Here is a 17,225-nt window from a genome sequence, read left to right as displayed (position 1 = left end):
ATAATTTTAAAGACAAAAAGCTCTTTATTCTGAGTCTCACACACATTGTGAGCTTTTGAGAAGATTACACTGTGAGGATAGTAGTACAGTACTTTCAAACATGTGGACAGTTGGCTAACATTTGTTACCCAAGTGAAGACTGATGAGCAACCAGTGAGCGGCTTCCTTACTGACCTCATCATGTCAAAACAAGCCAGAACTGAACTGCAGCTGCACATTGCATGCTGCGTGAATCAGCTTGTCTGCGCACCAGTTAAAGAGTCCAGGCAACGACACATCCCATTATACAAACTTTATGAGACACACCCAAAATAAGTAGGTACAGACTTCATATTTTGTGAGAAACATTTGCACGTTCAGGAATGAAGACTTTCTGTATAGGGTATGTGTGGATTTTTAAGATTCAAACATGTATTATATACACATATATATATATACACATATATATATATATATATATATATATATATATATATATATATATATATAAATATTAATTGTATGTATAATAAATTATGCTTTATAATTCCAAACCACAAAAAAAAAAAAAACAAGGCTTCAATAGCTCAACAGAAGGGCACCTCTCCACACTTACTTTGGTGCTTTTTAAAAAAAAAAAAAAAAGAGGAAAAAAGAAACTACTGTTGCAAAGTAAGATCACACACTCGTACAGGATGCTTTACAAGCTACAACTTGTCCATTGTAGACTTTTACTTCCATGTAAACAATCAGTTTGTGGTTCCCGACAGACAACTTTGTTGTCCTCTTAAGAGGACTCAGAATAAGGGATGGATTCAAGTGTTTAATGGTTGGTTGATCATTGGAAGCCCTTCTTAGATTATGCAGGTGTTAGAAGCGATATATATATATACATTAAAGGCGGGAAACAATATGTGCATGTAAAACAACCGCACTGACATTTTGTGTTCAGTAAGCAGCAAAAACAGTGTCATTTCCCCCTCACATACCCACAACAAGGAAAAACCGAATGGCTGCTTGATCAACAGGGTTTGGTCTTCAAGTCAGCAAACTTTATCCATTTCCTGCATTCCAATTGGAAGGAATCTCTCCTATTCATTTCTGGCCAAAAGGTCAAACAGCCTCCAGCACTATTAACGTGATGCTGTGTCATGAGGAAAGAAAAGGCCTCTTCAGTCAGTCTTGAGTGTTTGTATTGCCAAAATGTAAAATGTGGAGGATTCTGAGGCTTTGCGTGTGACCTGGTTTTGGTAACATGGTGGTCTTGGTAACAGGATGCCATGGGAGGTGGGGGGCTCCACAGTGTCTTCAAGGTGCTCTTGTGATCCAAATGGAACCAATGTGAGGGCCACCGCTAGCGGCCTTTGTTCTTTTTGGCATTTGCCTGCAGAAGAAAAACAAACTCAGTTCAGGCTTTTTTTTTTTTTTTTTTTTTTTTAAACTGATAGTTGATGAGGAAGAATGGAGTGCACTTCAGTGCAACCACCACAGGCGCTGGTGGGTCTAGATTTCTGGTCTGAAAAGGAAAAACGTGAAATAGTTTTCACATTTATTTCTGTATGACATCATCATGCTGAACATTGTTAAAGACATGGTGCCTATTCATATGTTGTACAAGTAGGGATTTAAACATGTTGAAAACGTTTGACCAGAGGTATGTGCTTCCAAGCCGTAAATATTTTGCCAAGGTCGCCTTGCCTCCTCTGTACAACTCTTCATGAGACAGTGAGAGAGCTGGAGGGATATATGGACCAAATGAGCCATGCAGTTTGACGGCTCATTTTATGTGAAATTTTCGAACATTTAAAATGTTACTTTTACCAAATAATGTGTATTCGGTTACATCCATGTTTGCCTAAAACAAGATGAAGCACCCATTTTCCCATTATCTGAAAGAGGGGAAAAAAAAGCTTTTTTAAAATTTTTCTGTGGGAAAAAAAAAAACTGTTCAAAGCTTATTTGGTATCAGGAGAAATACTGCAAATCTCAAAAACAAAAAGTAAAACTTGCTTTGAATAATGACATTGTCATCAGCTACAGCATTATACGACTCAATAGAACACTGGCATCAAAACATCAGTTCTCCTTGATTGTTAATTTTCCCCATAACAGACCATTTAGTCGTATGCCCATCCCCAATTTACAAACATACTCCAAATGAATGTTTACTTCATCACATAAAAACAAAATCTGTACAGTATATATCTTGTAACATACAAGCACAATTGCATATGCGGTAGTACAGGTCGTGAATGCCAAATAGTTTCATGAAACTGAAAGGAGAAAAAGTAAAAGGAAAACAAACGCCCCCATTTGTGTCCAGTCTATATTGTCAAATTAAGGACTAAGGTTTACTTCACATTCCTGTGAGAATCTAGAATCATGCTAGATCTGGTTTCTGTCCTTCAAGAGAAAACCACCACCTTCAGATCACATGTTCTGTCCTGCCATTTGGCAACCTGCCCTCAAGCAGCCCGGCACGCACGCACGCACGACAGCAGACCTCTCCAACTCAAACCTAATGTCTTTTTCAGATGGTGCCAGTATGTTTGTTTTCCATTAGATCGTGCAATCAGTACACTGTTACCACTGACCTCCGTGTCCACCTTGTAACTGACAGAATCTTTACGACGTCACAGCTCACAGGCTAAAAACATAACTTAACCTCCTGAAAGACACTTGAGTTTTCTTATTCACTCCTTGGAGCTTTCGGTTTTCTTTTAAACCGTAACAGCAGCAGCCCATTAGGCCATATAGGGAAACGCAAACGGTGTCGTGGCATCCAGGGAGTACAAAAGAAAATAAAGAATGGTCATCAGTGTACCTTGCTTCCCAGTTTGAGCGTGTCGATCTCCTCTCTCTGTTTGCTCAATGTCTCGTTCATACTACACAAATGGTCACTCATCATGCTCAGCTGGTCTTCGTAGCTCCTCTTGGTCGTGCTCAGTTCATCCTGTGTGGCACAGGACAATTTTAACTGAAGGGACAAGTAAGTGTGGTCTGTGGTTCTTTGGTTGGAAGATCAACATACCTGCAGGTGTGTGATGTTCTGATTGGCCTTTTTCATCTCCTCGACGACAGTGTCCCGTGATTTCTCTGCAATGGCCAATCTCTTAGCCAAAGCGCGACACTAGAAAGATAAAGTGATTACAATGTTACAATGAATGCAAACTTATACTGCATTCTTTTATTTGAAGGCACAAATCTATACTGAATGTGGTTATTTGAAGGCACTGTGAACAGTTAAAGTTCTGGTTTGCAGTAGGGACAGTTTATCATCTGACATTCAATAGAATACTACTGCTGACATACTAATTGCAGATGAACATGTCATGTAATTTTATTTATTTACTTACCGGTACTTACTTACTTACACATATAGGCCTCTTTTAGTCTATTTTACTTTAAATGATGTCACAGTGTTTGCAGAACATTTAGTAACTTTGTGTGATATTCAGGAATGGGTCCGGACATATGACTATCCCTTGTGACACGACCTTGCTTTTAAATGGATTTACGGTTAGGTGTTACATCGTCACCTGTTGTGTTGGCATGCAATAGACAGCCATGGCAAATGTGCTTGTGTGGATTAACAGCACTGGCGGGGACAGGCAGACATTTTGACCCCAGGATTGAGGGAAAAAATTTTTAAAAACACCCATGTATTGGACTAGGGGTCACCAACGTGGTGCTCCCAAGGCAGCCCCCAAGGACCACATGATAATTAGCCAGCGGCCCTGCTCTAAAAACCGCTCACCAGTGATGTGACATTGTGATTTTCTAGGTGTGCTGTAAAGTGACCGTTTGAAAATGTAAACGCTGGCAGAGAGTTATAAAAATAAAGTGTTTAGTATTGATATTTATGTTTCCTAATTATTGTGAGAAATCATTAACACGATCAGTGTCTTCACATAATATAATTATTAATCCAGTAATATCGGATAATAACAACAACATATTAAAAGATAATTTGAGGAAATTTGTTACTTCAAAAATGCGCAAAAAAGGTTGGACACAAGCCATTAACTAATGTGGTGGAGTTTATTTATTTATTTATTTTTAAATAAGAAATAAGATGAAGGCCACATACTGACAGCGTCTACCAGTCGTCCTCAGCTCCTCGTCCTTCAAATATTTGGAAGGGATGCGTATACTATAAGGAATATTTGTTATGACTGGTGTTTTACACCTAATCTATAAGTGTCACTGCTAAAATGACTTACAATGCTAAATGGCTAAGAGAAGGTTATTTACACAAAATTATTGAAGTTGTTTTTCAGACAGACTGTCAAGTGAAGGCTTCACCTCAGAGTGGAAGTGCACTGCTTTGCTGTCTGACACCTGCAGCTGAGTGGTGAGCTCTCCCACTCTGGTCATGTAGTGAGTCTTTATCAGCTGCTCCCTGGACTCCTCATCTCCCACCTGCAAAACAGACGCAACATCCTGCAATGTTAAACTCGATTTATCCATGGAGAATATGCTGCTTTGAACTTTTTCATATAAATGCACGGCCACTCACATGCTCAGCTGTGGGCACGGTACACAACATGCCAACCTGGAGAGAGGAGACAAAAACACAGCTGTTGAGTAAACTGCAACAATAAAACCTTTGCACAGCCTGACCAGTGAGGCCTGACCAGTTCTGGATTATGAGGACACTGTGAACCTCTACAACAGTATTCTTCTATTGTACTGCCTCAGCAAATTGGATGTCTGAGTTTTATCGTGCAAAAAGAGTGTGGGGGCATCAAGAAAAGACAATTATTGTTACAGGAAATGAGATGCTCCAGCCATGAAGAGGAATTTTCCTCTGCAAGATAAAAGTGAGAAGTGACTGTACCAAGCTGGTGCACATAGTTTCCTTCGCAGCAGTTTTCAGAGCCGTCTCCACTTCCTCGTGGTTCTGTGTCAGCGTGCTGACTGCAGTTGTCCGTGAGTTCTGACCTGCCCCCTGAGCCATGGCGAGCTGTGCTTCCAAGTCTGAAATACGCTGGTTCTCCTTTTCCAGCCGCACCTTCCCCAGCTGAGCTTCCAGGAGCCAGTGTTCTTTTTCCTGCTCAAGACGTGCAATCTTTTCCTGACTTTGTTGTACCTGCAGGAGGCCAGCGTGGGAAAAATAAGAACCGTCAAACTAAGGGGACCATGCACAACAATTAAAAAGAAACTGAAAAATACTTTAATCTGGCTATCCTGAGCTCTTTTTGCAGCAGCTTCTTAAACTGTAAAATACAGTAATCATCTTGAAACTATTTTTTTTCTCATCATAGCCTCATACAACAACAAAAATAATCAGTAGCAACATAATTAGACAAACACGATCACATTAACACGTACGGCCGCATGCAACCTTTATTTATGACGACCAATAGAGGTATCAGCAACATACCTGTTTAGTGAGACCTTCTCTACTTTCAGTGGAGCTAGTGAGTATCCGGCGATTGGACAGCGCTTCCCTGTATGGAACGGACTGTGGCCTGGGCTAAATATGAACAAAGGTTTATTGAAAACAAAACTCAAGCAGTAACAACACATAATTGATGACATAATAGTAGTAGTTTGCAGTACATCTGTCAAAATGTGTTCGTATAGCTCACCGCTGCAAACTACTAACACTGTAATAAACACATTTGGATTACAATAGTAGTATGTTAAAGCTCTTAAACCTAACGGGGAGAGTGTTTTGTCCAATCAGTTGTCTACTAGTCAGTGAATACTGATCTGAGCAGAGTTTAGGCAATGCTTACCTTTTTAAGCGCGTGAATGTAAGCAGCTGCTTTCTTTTTGTTGGAAAGCATACTCTCGGCATGTAAAGGGTTAAGTGCTGCTGTGCTTCCTCTGGGACTGTAGCTCGATGATGTGAAAAAATCCAAGTTGTTGCTGAAAAATGTGGCAAGCTGCAAGAAATCACAGATATTAAGCCTCATAAAAATAAATCCTTCACAGCCTCTTGAGCCAGAAGGCAACAGCGATGGGTAAAATAAATGTCTATGCAGTTAGGATTCCTCCTGCAGAGATGCTCAATCTCAAAATGCTCCCTTCACACATCCTGTGCCAGTAAGTGTGCAAGTCACCGCACTGGGCCACCCATCAGACATGTCTTTACTCAAAAAGAGAATCATTTATCAGCAACTCTAGCTGGGGAGCAGCTGTATAAAACTGATTTAGACAGTGGCTTTGAATATTTAACTGCTGGCCACCTGAGTCCTGCCTAAAGTGGCAATTGAGCATCATGATACTACTGCTGTCAAATCTCAACTGTGGCTCAGAAGGCTTAATGTATGGTGTGTGAGATGAATCATAAACCTGGCTGCCTATTGCCCCCTATTGGCCGTACCTTGCCCGTGCTGTTGGTCAGCGAGCCCAGGGAGCCCAGCAGACACTCAGTGGTGGTGAAGAGTTTCTGTGTGGCCGTGGGGAGCTCCTGCTCTAAGCTGGCCTTCTGGTTGTAGTGCTTTGACATTTCTATGCACACACATGCATGCAGAAGAGTAAGAAGAGCAAGAGAGGTATAATTGTGACGATTTGCATCATATTTTGAAATTAATGCAGTTGACGAATGGACACATACAGGAAGTGTTTGACTAAAACCTGTCTAGACATTAAAAGCTACTGCCTGAAGTTAACCAAGCAATGATACAAGAACAATCCATCCATCTATTTTCTGTACCACTTATCCTCACTAGTTTCGTGGGCGTGCTGGAGCCTATTCCAGCTATCTTCAGGCGAGAGGGGGGGTACAGCCTGAACTGGTCGCCAGCCAATCCAGGGCACATATAAACAAACAACCATTCGCACTCACATTCACACCTATGGGCAATTTAGAGTCTTCAATCAACTTAGCACGCATGTTTTTGGGTTGTGGAAGGAAACCGGAGTACCACGCAGGCATGGGGAGAACACGCAAACACACAGGCGAGGCCAGGATTTGAACTCCGGTCCTCAGAACTGTGAAGCAGATGTGCTAACCAGTTGTCCACCGTGGACTTGTAAAAGGTTTTACTATCTCAGAAGGTTGTTTATTATTGGCTTGGGATGGGAAATCGAATGTTTGGTGAGATCAAAATGTTAAAAAAAATAAAAAATAGCATAACTTGTTGCTAGGTTTAAAATTTTAAAAGGTTTCGGAACAATCAGCTGTACAATATACCCTTAAGAAAACTAAAACCAGTATCACACAAGAGGAAAAGGGCTGCTCTTTCCTAGAGAGCATAAAGACTGTACTCTTGAGCAATGGAAATGGCCATGAGGTAAGTTGAATCCAAACTAGGCCTGGGCATTTTTTTAAGCAGCTTTCGTACAACATGGTCACGAACAGATAGTAGTTACTAGTTTACAAAAGCAAAGTCAGTGCTGCCAACTTAGCGATTTGGTCTCTATATTTAGCGATTCTTCCGACTCCTTAAGTGAGTATTTTCCAAAAAAGCAACCATAACGATGGCATTGGTTACAGGTGCATATCTAAGTTTCTGAATGTTGAAGTGAGCACAGTTGGGGCCATAATACGTAAGTGCAAAGCAAATCATACAAACATAAATTTGCCTCGATCAGGTGCTCCTTGCAAGATTTCTGACAGAGGAGTGCAAAGAATAATCAGAAGAGTTGTCCAAGAGCAAAGGACCACCTGTGGAGAGCTTCAAAAAGACCTGGAATTAACAGGTACTGTTGTCACCATGGCCTGTATGCACGCTTACCACGCAAGACCCCAATGCTGAAAAAAAAAGCATGTCAAAACTTGTTTAAAGTTTGCTGAACAACATTTGGACAAGCCAGTTAAATACTGGGAGAATATAGTATGGTCGGATGAGATCAAAATTGAACTGTTTGAATGCCATAATGAACACCATGTTTGGAGGAGAAATGGCACTGCACATCACCCTAAAAACACCATACCAACAGTGAAGTTCGGAGGTGGGAACATGATGGTGTGGGGCTGCTTTTCAGCAAATGGTACCGGTAAACGTCACATTATTGAAGGAAGGATGAATGGGCAAATGTACCGAGACATTATTGACAAAAATCTACGAGGATGATGAAACTGAAAAAAAAATCTGCTGCCATCTAGGAGCATGCTGAAAATGAAACTAAGGTGGACATTTCAGCAGGATCAAAAACATACTGCCAAGGAAACTCAATTGGTTTCAAACAAAAAAAAATAAAGCTGCTAGAATGGCCCAGCCAATCACCTGACTTGAATCCAATCGAAAATTTATGGAAAGAACTGAAACTCAAGGTCCATAAAAGAAGCCCACGGAACCTTCAAGATTTGAAGTCTGCTTGTGTGGAGGAGGGGTTGTTTAACACATCCATCTATCCATTTTCTTTACCGCTTATCCTCACTAGGGTCGCGGGCTGCTGGAGCCTATCCCAGCTGTCTTCAGGCGGTACACCCTGAACTGGTCGCCAGCCAATCGCAGTTGTTTAACACATCTAGATGTAAATACCATTAAATAAAACCTGTACTTGGTTCAATTTGTCACATCTCAGTTGAGCAACATTATGTGCCTCACTTTAAACCGCATACACTCCTACACTCCTTGAAGTCTCGGCGCCCTTTGCACAATGTTCATTGCACCGGACTATTGCAATATTAGTCATTCGAACTGCTCTAAGTGCTAAAGGACTCTGCATCTTTTTGCACAATTGTCAAAAAAAATCAATAAATGTACCGGTATTACCAGATAACTAGCAACCCTTTACTGCTCAGTGACTGTTTTTTTGTCAATGTCTATGTCTCCAAAGTGTTCTCTGTCAATTGACTGTCTGTTGTCGTACTAGAGCGGCGCCAACTACCGGAGACAAATTCCTTGTGTGTTTTTGGACATACTTGGCAAATAAAGATGATTATGATTCTGATTTTCCCATTAATTTGTATTATTTTCAGATGTTAGGGGCATAATTTAATATAACAACATCAGGGTCTATGGAGCTCCAACAATGACTCATTCAGACAGTTATTTGACTCAACCTGTTGTTACAAGGAGGCCATGAAGGTGGTCATGAAGATTAATGGCTGCTTACCTTTAACAACATCATGAAGACTGTGCAAACAGGCCGCCAGCTGGGTGAAGACTGCAGAGGTGCTACTTTGTGGCATACCATCCTGACGAACACCTAAGATAAAAAGCACACATTTAAGTGGACAAAAAAATCATTTGTGTTATCTGTGAAAAGAAACTACCACATCTATGTGATTTCTTTTTGCAGTATTGGAGGGATAATACACAAAGATCTTAAAACTGGTTTGAGTAATTCATGTAAACCTACTGGGTAAAGTCAACAGGTTGATGTAGTTCTGTAGTTTGTCAAACACTGAAGTGACACTCCTCACATCATTCTGCAGCTCCCGATTCTTCACTGAAAGGGCAGCAGTGCATAGTGGTGTCTGGCACTCCTCCTCTAGGCTGGGAGGAAACCACAGTTTAAAAAAAAACAAAAACAGCCTCCTCCACTCTCTGCCCTTATCGCACACATGCAAGAACATTGCTGACCTTTTTAGTTGATAAGGAAGAAGCTTTTGTAGAAAACGGGTATACGTGGAGAAATTGTCACTGAAGTTCTTCAGCTTGTCCACAGTCTCCTGCAATTCAACAACATAAAATAGATGGTGGTTAGATAGAAAGACACAGGACCTATCACATTGTATGTATCCCAGAACCTCTCACTAGCACTGTGACTGTGTCCTCTGTGAAACTTTGGTGTAACTGCATAAATCTTTCCTCCAGGGGGCGCACGTACACCGCATTCTCGTGCAGATACTGAGAGAACTGGAAGGAGAGAAAGTTTGTGACCATAATTACCCGTTTACGTTAATATTCACAAGAAATGTAGTGTATGCATGCTGTGTGTGTTTGCTGTTCTACTAACCTTCTGATTCAAAGGAGAAATGGGCTCGATAGAAGAGTCCAGTGGATAGATGTGGACTCTCTGCTCAGTGTATGAATGGAAGTTTAGCAGACCAGCCACCAGGTCCTGAATGAAGCTCAAGGCTTGAGCTGCCACATCTCGGGCTTTTAGCTGAATTTAGAGAATATATAATTCAATGTAATTAAAACTACAGCGTGTACATTGTTGATGCTTGAAATGCAAATCCATAAATCCATCCATCCATTTTCTTCTGCTTATCCGAGGTCGGGTCGCGGGGGCAGTAGCTTTAGCAGAGAAGCTCAGACTTCTCTCTCACTAGCCACTTCCTCTAGCTCTTCCGAGGGGATTCCGAGGCATTCCCAGGTCTGCCGAGAGATGTAGTCTCTCCAGTGTGTCCTGGGTCTCGTCCCGGTGGGATGTGCCCGGAACACCTTGTCCAGGAGGCATCCTAATCAGATGCCCGAGCCACCTCATCTGCCTCCTCTCAATGTGGAAGAGCAGCGGCTCTACTCTGACCCCCTGCTGGATGACCGAGCTTCTCACCCTATCTCTCAGGGAGAGCCCAGACACCCTGCGGAGGAAACTCATTTCGGCCGCTTGTATCTGGGATCTTGTTCTTTCGGTCACAACCCACACCTCGTGAGGGTAGGAACGTAGATCGACCGGTAAATTGAGAGTTTTGCCTTTTGGTTTAGCTCCTTTTTCACCACAACGGACCGATACAAAGTCCGCATCATTGCAGACGCTTCACCGATCTGCCTGTCGATCTCCTGTTCCATTCTTCCCTCACTCGTGAACAAGACCCCAAGATACTTTAACTCCTCCACTTGGGGCAGGAGCTCATCCCCGACCCGGAGAGGGCACTACACCCTTGTCCAACTGAGGACCATGGTCTCAGATTTGGAGCTGCTGATTCTCATCCCAGCCACTTCACACTCGGTTTGCGAACCGCTCCAGTGAGAGTTGGAGAACCACATCATCTGCAAAAAGCAAAGGTGCAATACTGAGGCCACCAAACCGGACCTCCCTCTACGCTGTGCCTAGAAATTCTGTCCATAAAAGTTATGAACAGAATCGGTGACAAAGGGCAGCCTTGGCTGAGTCCAACCCTCACCGGAAACAAGTCCAACTTACTGCCAGGAATGCGGACCAAACTCTGACACTGGTCATACAGGGATCGAATAGCCCATATCAAGGGGTTCGGTATCCCCTACTCCGGAAGCACCTCCCACAGGTCTCCCCGAGGGACACAGTCGAGCGCCTTCTCCAAGTCCACAAAACACATGTAGACTCCCATGCACCCTCAAGGACCCTGCTGAGGGTGTAGAGCTGGTCCACTGTTCCACGGCCAGGACAAAAACCGCACTGCTGCTCCTAAATATGAAATTCGACTTCCCGACGGACCCTCCTCTCCAGCACCCCTGAATAGACATTACCAGGGAGCCAGAGGAGTGTGATCCCCCTGTAGTTGGAACACACCCTCCACCGCCACCCCAGTCTGCCAATCCAGAGGCACTGTCCCCGATGTCCACGCGATGCTCAGAGACCCCAGACTCTGCTTCCTCTTTGGAAGCGTGTCAGTGGAAGTGAGTAAGTCGCAACATCCTGAGTCGAGGTCAGCAGTGTCCCATCCTCACTATACACAGTGTTAAAGGTGCACTGCTTCCCCTTCCTGAGATGCCGGATGGTGGACCAGAATTTCCTGTGCGGAAGTCATTCTCCATGGCCTCACCGAACTCCTCCCATGTCCGAGTTTTTGCCTCCGCGACCACCAAAGCTGCATTCCGCTTGGCTAGCCGATACCCATCAGCTGCCTCAGGAGTCCACAGGCCAAAAAGGCCTGATAGGACTCCTTCTTCAGCTTGATGGCATCCCTCACCGCTGGTGTCCATCAACGGGTTCGGGGATTGCCGCCACGACAAGGACAGACTACTTTATGGCCACAGCTCCGGTTGGCCGCCACAGCAATGGAGGCGCGGAACATGGTCCACTCGGACTCAATGTCCCCCGCCCCCCCGAGACGTGGGTGAAGTTCTGCCGGAGGTGGGAGTTGAAACTCCTTCTGACCAGGGATTCTGCCAGACGTTCCCAGCAGACCCTCACAATATGTTTGGGCTTGCCAGGTTGGACTGGCATCTTCCCCCACCATCGGAGCCTACTCACCACCAGGTGGTGATTAGTTGACAGCTCCGCCCCTCCCTACACCAAAGTGTCTAAGACATGCGGCCGCAAGTCCGATGACACGACCACAAAGTCAATCATTGAACTGCGACCTAGGGTGTCTTGGTGCCACGTGCACGTGTTCACACCCTTATGCTTGAACATGGTGTTCGTTATGGACGATCTGTGATGAACACAGAAGTCCCCTAGCAGAACGATGGAGTCCCCAGCAGGAGCACTCTCCAGCACCACCTCCAAAGACTCCAAAAGGGGTGGGTACTTTGAACAACTGTTTGGTGCATAGGCATTACCATCCATTTGTTTTATTCATCATAGGGGTTTTTGGAGCCATGCTTTGTCTGGTCCCTCACCTAGGACCTGTTTGCCATGGGTGACCCTCCCAGGCGCCTGAAGCCACTAGGATGATTGGGACACACAAAGCCCTCCACCACGATAAGGTGACGGCTCAAGGAGGGCTGAAATGCAAATCACAAAAAAAAAAACAAAAAAAAAAACAAAAACAATGGTACATTACAAGTTAGACCGTCCCCGAAACACCCACCTGATGTCTTCGATTGTGTGCCGGCACATTTAGACTGTTGTAGTCACTAAATTCTAGAGAATTGGAGGGACAAGGAAGACACTACAATGAGCAAAATATTCAACATCAGCCGTCTTAAATTCCGAAGGGATTAGGATCAACCGGAGGTATTCTATTTAGGATGGCACCAACATAATGTTTCGAAATTACGAGGAACTAGTGCAGTGGCATAGGAATACATCGTTACGTGATAAAATAATAAATAATATTATTATTATATATAATATATATAATAATATATATTATAAAATAATATATAAATCTTCTATTTATGTCCAAGAAGCGTTTTTAAACAAATATTTCCTGGACCATTACCTTAGCTTAGTGATCAACTACAGCACGCTGCGACTCACAAATTCGGGTTATGTCGTAAACTGAGAAGCCCTTTTACATTGGTTACTAGCAGAATACTGTATTTCTATTGCATTGACATTCTTTTTTGAGTGCAGGACACTTACTGGTGTCATTAAAGGGGACTTTTTCCTGAATGACGCTGCTGCTTTGTTTCAGCTCTCTGTTGAGTTCTGACTGGCATCGTCTTAACTGCTGCTGACTGCACAAAAAAATCACAACAGAACAACTTGTCAATATACCAGGACTAAGCTGTAAAAAAATCATTTAAAAAAAACAGGCAAACTTACCACTCCTCGGTTCTCAATCGGCAATCTTTTCCCTCCCTCTCCAGAGTCTGTGTTTTGACCTAACAAAAGAGGAAAGCACAAAAATGCAGTCAAATCAACTTACAATCGCATGATGAATTATCCTCTTGGCTTTTTGTTCTGGCTTATTCTCACCTCCAATCGCGCCTTGTCACTCTCCAGCCTCTCGATGGTTTCTGTGTACTTGGTGGTGAGTCCCTCCACGACAGTCTGGTGATGCTGTGAGTCTCTTTCCAACTCCTCGAGACGCGCCCTCATCTCGGCCTCCTGCCGCTTGTGCTGCTCATCTGCCTCGTAAAACTATAGAGTGCACAGGAGAAAAACTAATTTGCAGGCGCCTCAGCATCCTTCACTTAAAAAATATACAATATTAATTGGACCTTACTTGTATGTGAAGCCTCTCGTTTTCTTCAATTTTTTTCTGCAGGTCCTCATCAAAAACACTTTGTGTCCTCACAGCATGGTGTGAAGGAGAATCTCCTTTATTCTAAAAGTGGGAAGACACAAGCATATATTCATTACCATCCAAATGCATGTGTACAATTTGTTGAGAGATAGTGTTCGCTGAGATAAGCACATTTTCTTCATATTAATTTAGCATATAATCACAGCAGCACAGTGGACTAGTGAGGAGTACATCTGCCTGATAGTTTTGAAGTTGGTCGATGCAATATCGACTTTGGCCTCAGTGTGTTATTTGCATGTTCTCGCCGTGCTTGTGTGGGTTTTTCCCGGTTACACATTCACATCCCAAAAAGACGCATGTTAGGTTAATTGAAGACTCTAAATTGCCCTTAGGTGTAAATGTGAGCGTGAATGGCTCATTGTCTATATGTGCGATTGGCTGGCAAACAGTCCAGGGTCTACGCTACCCAATTTCTTGCCCAAATCAGCTGGGAGTGTCTTTACTTCACCCATGACCATAATGAGATCACGCACTATAGAAAATGGATGGCTAGCATATAATCACAGCACCATTGCGCAGAGATTCTAGTTCAACTCAGTACAGGTTTATTACTCATGTTATGTAGTATCTGGGTATTGCTATACGTTGTGATGTATTAACATGTAGCATTCAACACATTTGAGGGATTTTGTAGGGTAGCACTATTTCTCAGCTGCCCTTCCCTCTCAGGAAGTATATGCATAATATAAGCTATAACAACAAAAAAGGACACGTTAGATTTCAGCACTTAACATTTAAAAGGACAAAACCTTGCTATAACTGTAGAGGGCAATGCTGGTGCAATGATATTAAGTGTGGAATTCTGTCAGAACACAGCATTACTAGGCATTCAATCTGATTGATTTGATATCATGATTATACTTCTCACAACCCCCCAGAGGCCATATTTGCATGGTATCTTAAGATTGCCAATTACCAGAATTCTAGTCCTCCATTTTATTTCTGTGGTATTTCGCCTTGTGTGGCATCCCTTCGCATTACTTTTAAAATCAGATTAAAAGCAACAGGATTGGCTCTACAGGTATTCCAACAAGAGATAAACAATATATCAGATTCTAGTTGTACGCCCGTCATTACCTTCCCCTTTTTCCCCTTAGCTTCACTGGCAGCCAACTCCTCTTGCAGTAACTCCACCCTCTTAGCCAGCTGCTGGTTCCGAAAGCTGAGGCTGTCCATCTCCTGGTCCTGCTTTCTCAGACTCTGATCCCTCTGCTTCAGCTGCTCCTGAAGACAAGAACCAAGCAGTGAAATAGGAATAATGGTGCTGCAAATATATGGACTACCAGAGAATCACTAGTCTCTTTTACACAGAGATCACACCAAATTACTGCTTAAGAGTCTTAATACGGTAATTAGATGCGTGACGATATTATGCCACCAGATGCTTCGTTGATATTGTGAGAATACTTTGGACAGTGACAACTGCTTTCACTACAACAGGGCAGGAGAAGTCTTTGGTGTCACACACCTCTGTCCCACCTTTCCGACATTCTCACATAGGCGCCATGCCACATCTGTTACAGTTATGATACTACCGCCAAAGCCCTGAAAAAAGGCTCGGTCTTCTGATTTGGCTATGATGCACCAACTTGTAAAAGGGCTTCTGTTGGGAATTGCAATCAGCATTATAGGGACTGTGGTAAATATTTGAGCAGGTATAAAATAAATGCATAGATGCATAGTAGGCCTCTGTGATTTGTCTTTTAAAAGTCACCTTACCTTAAGGGAAGCTGAATTAGCCTGCTCATCGACAACTGCCTTCTTCAGCACCTGGTTCTGGGCACGAAGCTATGAAAATATACACGACATGTGCACACACATACACATGCATTAAAACAGCAGCTGTTAGGATCAAATTAACTGTACTACTTATTTAGTGGACATCATTATGACATTCGGCACAACTGTTTAAAACACTGAACTATACTAGCATAACATTATGTGAGGGGCAAGTACATAGTCAACACTTCCTAAGTAGGATGTAGCTGTTCACTAACTGGGAGATCAGTCAAACAGGAAACAGCGCACGCTGGCCAATGACCATACAATCAGCTGACATGGAGACAAAGGGCACATAGAGCCCACAAGAGGAAAAAACAGTTGTTCGTGCCAATAACCAATTTGACCATTTGAAATTTTGAAAGCATATGACTGCATGACATTGTAAGCATTTTAAGGTCTAAATGTGGCATGCAAAGACACCCAATACACCCTAATCCAAACAAGTGAGTTGCATCCAGCATTTTAGTATTATAATGAATGATGCTATTTAATTAACATAGTTTGAACATCTATTGTAATGTGAGGAAAAGAAAACACACACACTCACTAACCACATCATTAGGTAAACCTGAACAATAATTAAAATTTTTGTATTTAAGTCTTGGAGGACTGAACAATCTAATAATGAGACAATGATAACTGTCTTTTAAAAGACAATCTTACGTAGGTAAATAAAGTAACCAAAATATTAAACCCATTGAAGTTCCACACCACTGAAAACAACCTGAATAATCAACAATTAATAATCAAATCCCTACACTTCGTGAGAGATAATAGTGTATTTGTCAAAAAAACTATACATGGTGCAGTTGAATCCTATAGGATTCCAACGAGAAGCATTTATCTGTCGAATGTTGTTAACAAATAAGCTTTAGAATGACAATTAATTGGAACATCACAAATGCCATTGTCTTTCAGTGGTTATGTCTTGTTGAAATAATCCATATTTTCGCACTAATCGAACATGCATGGTGAGAAAATAAAACCACACCTCAGTGTCACTTTGGTGAACATCGATATGAAATATCAGAAGGAAAGTGAAATTAATTGAAAGGTTTCTTTACCTTGGAGTACTCCTGTGCCAACCTGCTGTATTTGGTCTGCAGATCCGTGACATTAGCCATAGTTCCTCGAAACTTTGTCGCGTCCTAAGAACGCGAGAGATATGACCTTATTCAGAGTACAAAGTGATTTCCAGAACTTAAGCAAAACTCTCCACTCTGCTTGACGGACGATACGAGTTAAGAAAGCTGGCTAGATCAGGTTAGCAAGTCCACACATATTACGTTCTTGAGAGCTGCAATAAATAATTGGCAGTGCGTACATCGCTAAAGAGATAGAGCCATAGTTTCCGGACAACGTAAACGTTGGTGGTCATCAGATTTACGCAATGGTGCAAATGCGGATGTAATTCTTCGGACTTGCCAACGATAGGTTGAAGTTACCATTATCAGCGATGACAGCGCGTTGCAGGCTAACTAGTTAGCAAAGTAGCAAAACACATCCCGGTGGTACCGAAAACAGCATAAATAGAACTTTAGCGGAGTTATCCGACAGACTAACGCTCACGTATACTGCCAAATACGAAGAGTAGCTGTTGTTATATTACTAAACAAAGCCGTGACATCAGGTACAATTCTTGTATTTTATTATTATTATTCCTCGGCGATGCGGCCAAGCACAAGCTTAGAGGTCAGAGTTGAAGGAAATAAAC

The 17,225-nt window shown here is 42.6% G+C and overlaps 1 protein-coding gene and 1 long non-coding RNA gene across 2 annotated transcripts in view; one reads left to right on the top strand and one right to left on the bottom strand.

The window, feature by feature from the left end:
• The window catches only part of LOC133485641 (uncharacterized), a 16,792-nt gene extending 12,397 nt beyond the window's left edge, over nt 1-4,395 (top strand). The window contains exon 3 of the long non-coding RNA XR_009790743.1: nt 4,260-4,395. This is a non-coding gene — a long non-coding RNA (uncharacterized LOC133485641). The remainder of the gene's footprint in view (nt 1-4,259) is intronic.
• Nucleotides 2-17,225, bottom strand: ppp1r21 (protein phosphatase 1, regulatory subunit 21). Its single transcript, XM_061789671.1, has 23 exons — nt 16,957-17,225; nt 16,576-16,659; nt 15,449-15,517; nt 14,807-14,953; nt 13,649-13,750; nt 13,399-13,563; nt 13,246-13,304; nt 13,063-13,157; nt 12,566-12,618; nt 9,844-9,993; nt 9,642-9,743; nt 9,468-9,556; nt 9,244-9,380; nt 8,998-9,090; nt 6,314-6,441; nt 5,724-5,873; nt 5,366-5,458; nt 4,820-5,071; nt 4,499-4,534; nt 4,285-4,401; nt 3,011-3,109; nt 2,804-2,932; nt 2-1,363 (listed from the first exon to the last, which is right to left on the bottom strand). Exons 1-23 carry the CDS (start codon nt 16,957-16,959, stop codon nt 1,334-1,336), a joined length of 2,382 nt encoding a protein of 793 aa, XP_061645655.1. The 5' UTR covers nt 16,960-17,225; the 3' UTR covers nt 2-1,333.

Source organism: Phyllopteryx taeniolatus, chromosome 11, assembly GCF_024500385.1.
Source record: "Phyllopteryx taeniolatus isolate TA_2022b chromosome 11, UOR_Ptae_1.2, whole genome shotgun sequence".
NCBI lineage: Eukaryota > Metazoa > Chordata > Actinopteri > Syngnathiformes > Syngnathidae > Phyllopteryx > Phyllopteryx taeniolatus.
This window is presented reverse-complemented; position numbering and strand designations above follow the sequence as displayed.